At 45.4% G+C, this 15245-nt stretch overlaps 1 protein-coding gene across 2 annotated transcripts in view; it reads left to right on the top strand.

The window, feature by feature from the left end:
- Positions 1–15245, top strand: part of SND1 (staphylococcal nuclease and tudor domain containing 1) — a 684058-nt gene that overhangs the window by 473613 nt on the left and 195200 nt on the right. For both annotated transcript variants that reach the window (XM_075857566.1, XM_075857565.1), the window contains exon 16: positions 14807–14916. In XM_075857566.1, coding sequence (XP_075713681.1) covers positions 14807–14916 — 110 coding nt within the window. The remainder of the gene's footprint in view (positions 1–14806; positions 14917–15245) is intronic.

Genomic DNA, 15245 nt, shown 5'->3' with positions numbered 1-15245 from the left:
TCGCTATTCTAATACACTGCACTACATGCGTAGTGCAGTGTATTAGAACTGTCAGCTACTCACTGACAGCAAGCATAGTGGGTCCTGACGTTGTCAGGACCCACTAGGCTTCCGTCTATGGCATAGCCGGACGCCATTGTTTGGTGTCCGGTTGCCATAGTCACCATCGCCGGCCGCTATCGCGTAGCAGGCCGGCGATGGCAGCTTAACCCCTAAAAAGCCGCGATCTCTATAGAACGCGGCTTTTAAGGGGTTAATCAGCGGGGACACAGCGATCGGTCCCCGCTGTAGGAGCTGTGACAGCTGCTGAACAAGACAGCAGTGTCACAGCTCCTGTATGTGTCGGGAGGACGGCCGAAACGGCCGTTACTCCCGAGACGTACTATTACGGCATGGAGCGCGAACGATACAGCTGCCATGACGTAATAGTACGTCAAGGAGCGGGAAGGGGTTAAGGTCTAAAATAGGCTGGTCATTAAGGGGTTAATGTGCTCTTGCCTAACATATGACTAGATTACTTTAAATAGGAGGAGATTCTGTTCTTGTCCCTCCTGGCATTTCCATTAGGATCATACTACTAAGGCCTTATTCACACGGACATGTCCGTTTTGCGCACGCAAAAAACGCTGCGTTTTGCTCGCGCAAAAGGTCCGTGTGTCATCAGCATATGGTGTGCGGCTGTGTGATGACACTCTGGTTTTATGTTTACAAACAAAAGCACGTGGTTCTTTTCTGTTTTCATTCATTGTTTTTACTACTGTAGCGCGCGGCACACGCTGCACCCGGAAGTGCTTCCGTGTGCCGTGCGCGATTTGCACGCACCCATTGACTTCAATGGGTGCGTGCTGCGTGAAACACGGCCAAATATAAGACATGTCGTGAGTTTTACGCAGCGGACATACGCTACGTGAAATTCACTGACAGTCTGAATGGCCCCATTCATTCACATAGGTCCGTGCGACACGCGTGAAAATCAAGCGCGTAGCACGGACGTATTATAGGTTCGTGTGAATAAGGCCTAACAGTCAGGGACTAGCATAAGGTAATTACTCTATTCTGTGATGGCCAGTAAAAGATCTGAATTGCTTCTATGTTGCAGCAGTAGTGAATAATGATCATTTATTTTCTGTGTACAGCAAACAGCAATTCTCTAATGTGTAATAATAAAAATAATAATAATCATGGGCCACATATGTGGCTGTTACATTGATTGTGAAATATATGTATTCAGCATGTCTGTGTCATTGTAAACCTCTATGTATAGGCATCTTCAGAAAGTTTGTCTGCACTTTTGAACAACATTTTACAATCTACCTTTGAATAAAAGGCTGGATTTATGGGCAAACATTCCATCATGTCTTGTTCGTCATTCTCATCCACAGCTGGTCTCCAGACTAAATGGAGGTTAGACGAGTTAGTTTAAAGGGATTCTTCCCATCTCAGACATTTATAACATATACACAGAATATGCCATAAATGTCTGATAGATGCGAGTCCCAGCTCTGGTACCCGCACCTTTATCGAGAATGGGGTGGGTTCTTGCTTGGCTGCCTCTGTAACTCGACTAGAACAGAATGTAAGGAGCTGCGTGCATGCGTGGCCACCTCTCCATATAGTCCCCGCCAGAATTCAGCAGCCGCAGCACTAGTCAGGACGCGGTTGAGATGGCCCCTGTTCTCGGTATAGGAATCTATCAGGCTTTCATACCCCTTGAGGAAGCATACCGCGAAACGCGCGTTGGGGTTTATCTGCACGCCTGACTGACTCTCCTGGTGCATGTATCATGGGTAAGACTATCTCTGAACAGAGAGGTGGGGGCTGATTGATCAGTTTTGTGGACCTAATATTACCAGTGACTTATTATTTCTATCCCTAATTTTGCCTATTTGCTGTAGTATATTGGGGCTTTATCACCTGGTATTTTGCCCACACCCCACACAATGTATCTGGAGTGTTTGTTATTTTCACCCTGGACCAGTATTTGGAGTCATGTTTTGGTAGTGCTTTACTGGAACTACAGAGTCTTTTTGTCCTTTTGTAACTTATAACATGTTATGTGTATTGATGTGTTGATTAAAGATATAGTATTTTATTACTTGGCTGTTTTGCTCCTTGTTCTCCTTCCGTTCATACAGGCATTCATACATGTCTGAGCTGGGAATAACCCTTTAATAAAGACAGTTTCAGACTGCATATTATGGCCGCAACACTTCGACCTTTCAGAGTTCTGCTAAACGGAACTTTGATTACCATAGAACTCTAAACTCTATGGTGATTTCAGTTCGATCTAGTAGAACTGTGAGGGATCCGTGTAATACACCTGTAATAGTCGTAAAAATGCGGCTGCATTACAGCAGCCTGAAACCAGCCGCAAACTGTTTTTACACCTGTTGTGATGGTTTTTATTCAAAATTCTATGCGAATAATATATATATATATATATATATATATATATATATATAATGCTATTGCTGGTGGAATGAAGTATATGCAGCATAAAGTATTGCGCTATTGATAAGGTAGTTTTACCACTTTCTGAATAAAGATTTTTGTTCTGCATAACTATCTACGGAGTGCTGAAGTTTGCCACGTCAGGTGAATTTTTTAGAATAAGCAGTAATGTGTCTGTACATGAGGAATAACACCTGATCATTATGATTTAGGCCTCATGCACACGACCGTAAAAACGCCCGTTATTACGGGTCGTAATCACGACCCGTAATAACGGGCTCATAGACTTCTATTGGCGACGGGTGCCTTCCCGTTTTCTCACGGGAAGGTGCCCGTGCCGTTGAAAAAGATAGAACATGTCCTATTTCAGGCCGTAATAACGGCACGGACAGTCCATAGAAGTCTATGGAGCTCTCGTAATGACGGGTGGCTACATGTGTGCACCCGTCATTACGGCAGCGTTGCTAAGCGACGTCAGTAAATAGTCACTGTCCAGGGAGCTGAAAGAGTTAACTGATCGGCAGTAACTCTTTCAGCACCCTGGACAGTGACTACCGATCAGTATAAACCTGTAAAAAATAAAAATAAAAGACGTTCATACTTACCGACAACTTCCTGCTTCCTCCAGTCCGGTCTCCCGCCCGTTGCCTTGGTGACGCGTCCCTCTCGACATCCGGTCCGACGTCCTGGATGACGTTTCAGGCCATGTGACCGCTGCAGCCAATCACAGGTCAATCACAGGCTGCAGCGGTCACATGGACTGCCGCGTCATCCAGGGATGTCGGGCTGGATGTGAAGAGAGGGACGCGTCACCAAGACAACGGCCGGGTAAGTATGAATTTCTTTAACTTTATTACAGAAAAGGCTGTCCCTTCTCTCTATCCTGCACTGATAGAGAGAAGGGGCTGCCGATTAGTGCAGTGCTATTTTGCCGCCCAAAACGTGCCCGTAAATACGGGTGACACCGGACCCATATTTACGGGCACGGGTTCGTAAATACTGGTGCAAAACGGGTGAAATACGTATGACACCGGACCCGTATTTACGCTAGTATTTACGGGTGGGAAAAAATACGGTCGTGTGCATGAGGCCTTATCCTGTATTTTTTAGCAGTTTTCCCCTCTGCAAGTAATTGTCAGTTTTCCCCAACCTCTGCTCCATGGTGGGGGGTGGAGACTAGCTACTATGATGCCTCAGAGGAGAATCCTGTTTACCTATCTCTCTCTCTTTCTCTCTCTCTCTCTCTCCCCCCCTCTCTCTATCCCCCTCTCTCCCCCTGTCCCCCCCTCTCTCTCTCCCCCTCTCTCTCTCCCCTTCTCCCCCCTCTCTCTCTCCCTCCCCCTCTCTCTCTCTCTCCCTCTCTCTCTCTCCCTCTCTCTCTTACACACACTTTTCAAAGCAGCAGCTGGTAGGTCAAATACAGCCATATTAAGCAGTGTTACTGTGAATCCAGCTCTGGGTGAGTTAGTAGAACACTCATTGGAAGCAGTATTATCTCTGCCTGTCTCTCAGCCTCTGTCACTCTACAGCAGTTCTAACCTCCTACTCCTCCTCTCTCCATAGACTCCATCAGGAGCCATCAGCCGAAGGTCAGAAACCTTCTGGCTACATTACCCCCCCCCCCCCCCCAGACCTCCAGGCGGGACAGCCAAACGGCCAGCAGCTCTAACCTGAACTCTATGAGACTGATAACCTTTTTTTTTTTTTTTTAACATTTGGTATTGCCATGTTCGTACTGACCCTAAAAATTAAGGTTAACATGTCATTTTCACCACACAGTAAACGCCGTAAAAACAACGAATAAAAACTATGGTAGGATTGCTGATGTTTTTTTTCAATTCCACCCCATAACGTGTATATATATACTTTTTTTAAAAATAAGTAATATTTTATTTAGGATATAGTAGTCAACAGCCTTAAAAAGGTAAATTAAGCCCACATACGGTTATGGCGATGAAAAAAATAAAGTTATTGCTCTTGGATTGTGGGGAGGAAAAAACTAAAATTGTCTGTGTCTTTAAAACGTACCTAACTAGTCAGGTGACTTTTCAGAATAAGAGGTCATATGTGTGTACTTGAGGAATAACGGTATTACTGGCCATTAAATGGCTTGTACTTTATATGGCATTTTCTTTTAGCTGGTTTCCCCTCTGCCGGCTCTCTCTCTATTTCTAAGTTGTCTCTGAGCTAGTGGATGGAGCCTAACTGCTATCATGTCTTCTATACACTACACACAGAGAAGAGGAGAATCCTGCTCTCCAATCTCTATCACATATATATGGTGGACTACATCATACAGTAGAAATTAGCAGTAGTAATGCAGCTGAAAATCCAGCACTGGGATAGTGTTTAACTCTTACCAGCAGCTGCATCACATCTGTGTGTATCTCACTCACTCTGCTCGTGTCTCACTCACTCTGCTTCCCCTGCCCTCTCCATAGACTTCTATGGGCAGCAGTGTCTGTGTCTTCTCTCTTCCCCTCTCTCTCCGTATACTTCTATGGGCAGCATGCCTGTGTCTCTCTGCTCCCTCCGCCTGCTCCCCCCTCCTCACTCCATAGATATCTATGGGCAGCGTGTCTGCATCTTTACCTGTCTGCTCCATCCTCCTGCTTTTCCTCCCCTCTCCATAGTCTTTTTAAGGTCATTCAGTGAAAAAACACCCCCCACTTCCTGCAGTCAGTATCTTCTGCTCTGTAACCAGAGACAAACTTTGCTTGACAACTGGGGTTGAACAGCAGATTACAGGAAGGGAGACACCTAGTGGCATTAACTTAACAAAGAATTGTGGGTTAAATGTGCAACATGGGAGAACCCCTTTGGGTATATTCAAATAATTTGGATTTGCAGCGGAAAACTCTGCAGCACATTCGACTCCGATACCACAGGGGATTCCTTCCAAGATTTTTGGACGAATTTGCCACTGCGTGCTTAGTTTTTGTAAAAAATATATTGACTCTTGGATAACCCAGTGGCATTCTGGGTTTATATGAAGTCCGGAGAGTGAAATAGTTGGAAGCAGGGAGAGGGGATTCCTTTAAATTTTATGTTAAATTCAATTTCATTACATTTTCTAATGTATTAGTGCACCTAAATAGGTTTGCAGTTAACCTCTTCCTTGTGATTTTTGCATCTGCCCCTATTCATTGTATTAATTGTGTCTTTTGCGATTCTTAAAGGGAATCTGTCATATTGAAAATGTTGTTTGATCTGCAGGCAGCATGTAACCGAGCAGGAGGAGCTAAAGCAGACTATGTATAGTTTTATAGGAAGAGGTTTCAACCATTGATTGACAGCCTTCCCTGTATGAGTGTCAATACAAAATAAGCTGCCAATCACGGATTAGGACTGCCCACTGGACTCTTAAATGGATTTTCCCATCAGGATATATCATAAATGTCAGATAGATGCGGGTCCCAGAGGTACCTATCTCTGGAACGGGGCCCCCTAAGCCCTGTTCTACCTCTCTGTGCTGTCTGAAGCGTGTGATTTCCGCCCATGAATAAGAAAACAGCGTATCTTGCTGAGCTACGCTGCTTCCTTAAGTCCCATAGAACTGAATGGTAGTTACGGAAACAGCGTAGCTTGCATGCTACTCAGTTTCCGTAACTGCCATTCAATACTATGGAAGTTACACAAACAACGCAGCTCAGCAAGCTGCGCTTTTTTCTTTTTCATGGTCGGAAATCACACGCTTCAGCCACAATACAGAGCAGTAATAGAACGGGGTTTAGGGGTATAGGTGCGGGTCCCAGAGGTAGGACCCGCATCTATCTGACATTTAATGACATATTCTGTGGATATGTCATAAATGTCCCTAATGGGAAAACCCCTTTAACTCTTTCCCATTGATAATCTGTAGATTTAAGTTGGGAAGGGGTTTTTCAAAATGGCGCCTGCTCAGAAGGCAAGCAGGCGCCATAGCGGCCGGGTCTCCGCTGTGTTGCATAAACCTAACACAAACGTGATCGGAAATTTTTTGATCACAAGCATTTAACCCCTCAGATGCCGTGTCAGATGTGACCACTGGCAGTTAAGGGGTTTTTACTGCCCCTTTCACTTCAAGGCCGGTCACCAGCTCCCGCGTTGCGAGATTGCAGGAGCCAGAGTACTCCTACAGCAGCTGGGAGCCTTGTGAAAGCTCCTAGCCCTGCTATAGGTAGATTGTTATTGTTTCCTGCCTGTGGTAGGTCTTAATAGCAATGCACTAATTTTGTCATAGACTGCAATTTTGTTATATTGCAATCTATGGCATAAACGATCTAAGGATTGCAGGTTAAAGCTAAAAAATAGTAATAAAAAAAGTTTTAAAAAATATAGCATGCTTGAGAAGGGTCCCAGGGTGGGACTGAAACGTTTCACTGTTATGTCGACTGAATAAACCACTTTTATATCTTCTATTGGAGTGCTGCAAGATTTCTTCAAATATTGATACAGTCCTTGGATCAGGATTACTTGCTGGGCACCCACCATTTTTCTGTATTTCTTTCTGTGTGCTGATGTTAGTTTTATGTGATATCCAGGACCTTATAACTATGATTTTTGTGATCTTATAGCGTGTAATCGTAAATATACCGAACGAAAATTTGTAGAATATAATGCATTTGGTTTAAGTGGTTTTATTTTTGCTTGTTCACAACAAAATACATTTTTAGTTGATAGAGAGATCAGGCCAGAAATGATAGTGGAACTAGAGTGTAGGGTGAGGGGAGTGACCGAAGACCCAAGATTGTGTCCAAGACAATGAAATAGACAAAGATTTCACTAAAGGAGACGGTATGCAACAAAATACATGTGTGGAGAGTGGACCATGGAATTTATCCAACAACCTGATAGGAATCCAATTCCCTTCAGCCTGTCCATGGTTTATAATCTACCGTCTGCGATTGACACGGTGTGTGTAGCCCACCGCAGAATTATATGCTCACCTATTGAAATTATGATCTGCTGATACTTTACGGAAATTCCAGATCTCTACATATTAGTCGCTATAGTGCCAGCATATGCTGCAGAGCTGTACGCAGAATGTCTCCCTTACATCGGTCCCCGTCTCTTGTAGGGCTTATGATAACATTCAGAAGTTACCAGTTCAGTGTCAGGCTGGGTTCTCTCGTTGCGGACGCACAGTGGCTGAAGTGCACCCACGATGCGGTTGAAACTGTGCCGACATGTAGTTTGGCATGGTTTGCAAATTGACTGCAGCTATAAACACTTTTTTGTTGGTAATGCAGCTTAAAGGTAGTTTACCGTGTGCCCGTTAGCAATGTGAGAACCCTGCCTAAATAGTGTTGATTGTATCATCATGTTTTAATGGCAGAGCTGGCCGGAGCAGTGTGTGGAATGGATTTCTGCCAGAATTCAGCTATCCAACTACATATTGCATTTACAAACTGAAGTTTGTCCTTTTTTTTTATTTTATTGTATGAAATATCATAGTCTGCAGTTTGAATAGACCTTTAACTGGTCACTGTCAGACTGTGTAGTGGCATTCCCCATTCATAAGTGGAATGGCCCAACACCTAGATGTCAAATTATTCATACATTTCCAAGAGGAATATCGAAGGAATAGCACGTTGAAAAAAGATGCTACAACATTGCTATATTATGTGGGAATGCAAAGTTTGATCACGCTGTGACGTGACTTTATCCCGCAGTTACTTCACCAGAGTGACGGGAGCGTGACGAGACGTCACCTCCAGCTGTGCCGGGACTGATGGTGAGGAGGATAATCGTCCTGGCACGGCTGGAGGAGATGTCTGGTCATTCACCCGTCACTCCGATGAAGGACTCGCGGGAGGAAGTCATGTCACAGCGTGATCTCGCGAGATCACGCTGTACTGTGAATAAAGCTGGGCATGAATGAAGAGAAGTGTATGACGCTGACTGGCAGCGTCATACACTTTTCTTTACAATGCCCACTTGGTTAAATGAAAAAAACAAACAAACGCCCGGTTGGGCATTTAGAAAAATTTTTGCATAAATCTAAAAATGATCAGAACTTTGTCACTAATAAACGTTTCTAAAACAAAACACAGTAGTTATCAGCATCAAAGCGATTATTAGATTAGGTAGGAGATAGAGAAGTATTAAACTGGTGACAGAGCCTCTTTAAAACATGCTATTAACAGCATCAAAACGAGTTGTGGGATAACCGCTTTCAGCATTTAGTGCATCAGATGTCTGGAGATGAAGTGTGGTATAATGCACTGTAAAACCGATGAGGCTTTTGAACTACGTTCAAATGCGTTAAAATCTTACTGACCATTCAAAGGTTAAATTGATGCCAGCAAAGCAGGATCTGGAAAGTGAAGATTTAGTTTAGTAATTCAGTCATTTTTTGGAACATTGCATTTATTAGTAATATTGTAATAATACAGCTCTATTAGACCTTTTTCTCATCATGACTAGCCATACAGAGTTGTCCACCCTCTTGGTGGCTTGGCAGGAATGTTTAATCAGACAAACCTAGCACTGTAATAACAATGCTGTTTTTTTTTACAGTAATGTATTGCATTCATGTTGTAGCTATAGAATTTATACTAGTACTGTACTTGGAACAGCTGCCTTGTTCTCACCCCCTCTCTGACCTTTAAATTATCTGTCATATTCTCCAAAGGCTAAAACATAAATCAGTGACATTCATTTCATGTACTCTTGTAAAAATATATAAAATATAAATTAATAATGTGCCAACATCTTATAGGATAGAATTAATCGATTGCCAACGTCTATGCAGTGGCAATAGTTACTGCAGATGAAAATATAGAAAAAAATACCCATGTGCTTATGTAATTTTAATGTTTAAGAATAGTCACCTTGATCTAACGGTCAGGAAAAAATGTAAAGTAAATGTGTGGAGAATGACTGACTGTGGACTGTTGTACTGCTAGTTTATATGTATTTTTTTTTTTTCTTGTACTCCTGCTTCATTAGGCCATCTACCGTAATATATGTCCTTGGTACAAATGTGAACGTACGTAATGCAGGTACTTTAAGATCCTCACACAAAATATTAATTCTTTTTTGTACTGCCTTCATTATGTAAGACTGTTATTTAACAAGGTGACCTGAGGCAGGTCACTTGCTCGAGAACAGGTCGGTAGCTTCACTTGTACTTCGGTGGTTGATCAGATATTGCCTGCATTTATGTGTTCTTTTTTTTTTGTCAGAGTATACATATCACTTTTTTTAAAGTAGTTTCAGGCAGTGTGTTGACATTTGTGGTACCTCCAGATAATTTATATACTTTCTGGTGTTTTGCAAAGATGGATGAGTATCCATCTGTCTCCTCATAGCTGTAGATTATCTTGATGTTCTTATTAAATGGGTATCTTTTTTTCTTTTTCTCCTCGTGCTCTGGGAAGATGCTCATGTCATTGCTTTTTGTTACGTTGTCTTTGGTACATCTTTTTAATTAGAAAAAAAATTTGAACCGTAAATGGGTACATTTTCCAGCATATGGTAAATTGCTGAAATATGTAATAAGACCAATAAAAAAAAAATGTTTTCCGTGTACAAGATCCCACTTTTGGGTGCAATTAAGACCTTATTCACACGACAGGGTTTCCCAGCCGTGTGACGACCGTTCATAAAACGGTCGCAGTAGGGACAATAGACCCCTAATGGGGCTATTCACACGAACGATTTTTTGACGGCCCGGGAAACCTGGCTGTCAAAAAATGGAACATGCCCTATTTTCGGCCGTTCTCCCGGCCGCCCGGCTCCCATAAAAGTCTATGGGCCGGGTAATACACGGCCATCACTGGAATGTGTCCCGAGTGACGGCCGTGTCTTCCGTCGCTCACTCTTTCTCCTTCTCCTCACAGTGCGAAGTGCATGTGAGGACGACGACGAGGGTATTTTTTTGCTCCCTGTAGGAGCGGAATGCCCAATCCCTAGCCACAGCTTCGGCAACGCTGTGGCCGGGGATTGGGGATTCCGCTTCAGAAGTGCCTGATGTCACTGTGTCCATATATGGACACAGTGACGTCCGGGACTTCTCCTGGAGTGGAAACACCGGCCACAGGGTCGGGGATCACCCTTCAGAAGTGCCTGACGTCACTGTGTCCGTATGGACACCGTGACGTCAGGCACTTCTGAAGCGGAATCCCCGACCCTGTGGCCGGTGTTTCCCCTCCAGGAGAAGTCCCTGACTTCACATTGTCCATATATGGACACAGTGACGTCAAGCACTTCGGACGCGGAATCCCCGACCCTGTGGCCGGTGTTTCCCCTCCAGGAGAAGTCCCTGACGTCACATTGTCCATATATGGACACAGTGACATCAAGCACTTCGGAAGCGGAATCCCCGAACCTGTGGCCGGTGTTTTCACTCCAGAAGTCCCTGACTTCACTGTCCATATATGGACATTGAAGTCAGGGACTTCTGGAACGGTGGCGCTATCTACAGACAGGTAGGGGGGGTGGTGCCATCTATGGGGGGGTGCTGTGTAGAACTACCTACAGGGGGCTGTGTGGCATCACCTACGGGGGGCTCTGTGGCATTACCTACAGGGGGCTGTGTGGCACTACCTACAGGGGGCTGTGTGGCACTACCTACAGGGGGCTGTGTGGCACTACCTACAGGGGGCTGTGTGCCACTACCTACAGAGGGCAGTGTGTGGCAAAAAATTTACAAATGAAATTCATCCGATTTTAAAATGGACAGGGAAAAAAACTGATGCAAAATGGGTTAAACACGGCCCAGAACTGAATCGGAACGGATGCAAAACGGCCGTTTTTTTATCGGCCGACACTCGGACTCTGTCGTGTGAATAAGGCCTAAGCCCTTATTCACACGACAGGGTTTCCCTGCCGGGTGACGGCCATTCGTAAATCGGCCGTCACACGTCTGCATTGGGAACAATAGACCCTTAACGGGGCTATTCACACGACCGATTTTTTGACGGCCCGGGAAACCTGGCCGTCAAAAAATGGGACATTCCCTATTTTCGGCTGTTTGCCCGGCTCCCATAGAAGTCTATGGGGCCAGGTAATACTCGGCCATCACCGGAATGTGTCCCGAGTGATGGCCATGTATTCCGTCGCTCGCGCTCTCTCTCCTCCTCCTCCTCCTCACAGTGCAGAGTGCATGTGAGGAGGAGGAGGGTCTTTTTTTGCTCCCTGTAGGAGTCTGAATCCCCAATCCCCGGCCAGGGATTGGGGATTCCGCTACAGGAGAAGTGAGTGACTACACTGTCCATATATGGACACAGCGACGTCACTCACTTCTGAAGCGGAATCCCCGTGGCCGGGAATTCCTCTCCAGGAGAAGTCAGTGGCTAGACTGTCCATATATGGACATTGAAGTCAGTGACTTCTCCTGGAAGGGGGGGATGGGTGCAACCTACAGGTGGCGGTGTGGCATTACCTACAGGGGACTTTGTGGCATTACATACAGGGAGCTGGGTGGCATTACCTGCCACGGGCTGGGTGGCATTACCTGCAGAGGGCTGGGTGGCATTACCTGCAGAGGGCTGGGTGGCATTACCTGCGGGTGGCTGGGTAGCATTACCTGCTGGGGGCTGGGTGGCATTACATACCAGGGGGGCTGTGGCATTATCTACAGAGGGCTGTGTGTGGCAACAAATTTAAATGAAATTCATCCAATTTTAAAATTGACAGGGAAAAAAACGGATGCAAAACGGGTTAAAATCGGCCGTTAAAAACGGCAACACGGAACGGAATCGGAATGGATGCAAACTGGCCGGGAAAGACGGCCGTTTTTATCGGCCGACACTCGGACCCTGTCGTGTGAATGAGGGGATTCAGCTTCAGGAGTTTCCCCTGATGTCACTGCCCAGATATGGACAGAGACATCAAGCGCTCTGTCCAGGAGCGGAATCCCCGAAAACACGGGGATTCCGCTCCTTCAAGGAGCTAAAGTGCGGCTAGCACATAGCAGAGCGGGGAGATACCTCCCTGCTCTGCTATAGTGGCGTCGCTACAGTAGTAGCAGCCGCAGCAGCTGCTAGCGGCGCCATCGAAGGTGTCGCCGGGCCAGGGCGCTTTTAAAACAAGCAGGGGAAGGGAGCCAGCGCAGCGCTCCCTTCCACCTGCTGTACACCCCGGCCCTGCCACACAGTGTACAGCGCACAGCCATTCGTCAGAATGGCATCAACTCCTCCTCCTCACATGCACTCTGCGCTGTGAGGAGGAGGAGGAGATAGAGCGCAAGCGCCGGAAAACCCGGCCATCACTCGGGACACATCCCGGTGATGGCCGTACATTACCCGGCCCCATAGACTTCTATGGGAGCCGGGCGGCCGGGTACCCGGCCGAAGATAGAGCATGTCCTATTTTTTGACGGCCGGTTTTCCAGGCCGTCCAAAAAATCGGTCGTGTGAATAGCCCCATTAGGGGTCTATTATTCCTAATGCAGCCGGGTGCCGGCCGATTTATGAACGGCCGGCACCCGGCCGGGAAACCCTGTCGTGGGAATGAGGCCTAACAGGTAAACAAGATTTCTGCATCTGTCAAATTGTCAATATTTTAAGATTCCTCCTTTGTCTCATTGTGCATTAATAATTAAACATGTTTTCATGTTTGCGCTGCCAGTACTTGTTACTTATATACACTGTGTGTGGGTATGTCCCAGAATTGGCCCCTTTTGGTTGGAAGTAGTGGAGTTTCTTCATACTCATGAATTTCCACGACTTCTTACCCCTCAGCTGTGCCTCTTGGTGTTATGAATGAAGTCCTACCAAACCATTATAAGATATTTTTACATGTTTTCATGCAATTCCAAGTTCACATCGTGTTTTTGCCTTCTGTAAGGCCCCATGCACACGACCGTATTTTTGTCCACCCGTAAATACTGGCGTAAATACGGGTCCTTGGTCACACGTATCCGACCCGTATTGCACCAGTATTTACGGACCCGTGCCCGTAAATACGGGTCCGTTGTCACCCGTATTCCACCTGTATTTACGGGCACGTTTTAGTTGCAAAATTACACTGCAGTAATCGGCAGCCCCTTCTCTCTATCAGTGCAGGATAGAGAGAAGGGACAGCCCTTTCCGTAATAAAAGTAAAAGAAATTCATACTTACCCAGCCGTTGTCTTGGTGACGCGTCCCTCTCTTGACATCCAGGCCGACCTCCCTGGATGACGCGCAGTCCATGTGACCGCTGCAGCCAGTGATTGGCCTGTGATTGGTTGCAGCGGTCACATGGGCTGTAACGTCATCCCAGGAGGCCGGACTGGAGCAAGAAGCAGGGAGTTCTGGCTAAGTATGAACGTCTTTTTTTTTTTTTTTTTCTTTACAGCTTTATCTATATTGTGATCGGCAGTCACTGTCCCTGGTGCTGAAAGAGTTACTGCCGATCGTTTAACTCTTTCAGCACCCTGGACAGTGACTATACGGGAGTGTTGCTAGGCGACGTCAGTGTAATTACGGGTGCACACACGTATTCACCCGTAATTACTGGAGCCCCATAGACATCTATGGGCCTGCCCGTGCCGCTATTACGGCCTGAAATAGGACATGTTCTGTATTTTTCAACGGCACGGGCACCTTCCCGTAAGCATACGGGGAGGTACCCGTGGCCAATAGAAGTCTATGGGCCCGTAATTACGGGCCGTGATTACGGGCATTTTTACGTTCGTGTGCATGGGGCCTAAGAGGTATATGTCGGTAAGACTCCTGACGTATACCTCCAATGGAAGGCTGCAATGTATCCCACAGTATAGCCATATACAGTAAAATACGTTACCAGAACCCCTGGGCAGAGCACTACCTGAAGCGCCTACGTCACTGTCCATATGTGGACACTGATGTCAAGCGCTTTCCGATGCCGGAGTCCCTAGCCAGAACATCGGCAATGCTCTGGCTGGGGATTTCGGCCTGGAGAGCCCTCTGACGATGTCACTGTCCATATATGGACAGTAGTGTCGAGCTACAATACCGAAGTCCATGGCCAGAGCGTCGGAAGTCTGGGACTCTGGCCCTGGGGAAGCCCCTAACATCACTGTTCATTTATGGTCAGAAACTTCCCCAAATAAGTATGTAAATATGTAAAATATTCTCGACTCGAGTTGTTAAATATGGGCACTATTTCTGATGAAACACATTCTATATTCATCTATGTTCAAAACAGATATGAGTCTGTTATTTGGTAATCTGTTCAATTTTAGGTCTAAGGCCTATTGCAGACCAATATTAATGTATGTCAAAACGAACCCTAAAATCTCATTCTATTTCTAAATTATTTTTTTCAATGCTTTATTATAAATTTATAGTGCTCTAGTGCTCCTTGTTCATGACCTCCCTTTTTTTGCTGCAGACACATTTATCTGCTGGAATTGTGAATATTCTGATGTGACTTTAACTGTTGTATTTCATTAAATCCCTTAGGCATTGAATGTCCAAGAGGTGCTAGAAATGCTCCTGGCGGAGTTCAAGAAGGCGAGCCTTTCAGTGAGGAAGCCATGATGTACACAAAGGAGCTAGTACTGCAGAGAGAGGTAAGATGCCCATTCAGTCCAGGGCTAAATGTTTAGTGTATATTCTTCTTTTTACTAATAAGTATCTATTGTCTTATTGGTCAGCAAGTCTCTTCTAGTACAGAAGATCTCAAAAGTATAGACCAATATTCCATTTTGATGCAAGATCAGAAACCATGTAGACAAGTAAAAGTTTGATGTTTAGCCCCCTTTTTTCTAAAGACCTTTCTTTCAGGTTCCTAATAGGATTTTTTGTATAAATTGCTTAGTTCAGAACCTATGACGGCATCTCTATTGGTTTCCTATCCAGGACTTGTCTATGTCATCCAGAGGTTGACTTTTTTTCTTTC

Source organism: Rhinoderma darwinii, chromosome 3 (assembly GCF_050947455.1).
Source record: "Rhinoderma darwinii isolate aRhiDar2 chromosome 3, aRhiDar2.hap1, whole genome shotgun sequence".
Taxonomy (NCBI): domain Eukaryota; kingdom Metazoa; phylum Chordata; class Amphibia; order Anura; family Rhinodermatidae; genus Rhinoderma; species Rhinoderma darwinii.
This window is presented reverse-complemented; position numbering and strand designations above follow the sequence as displayed.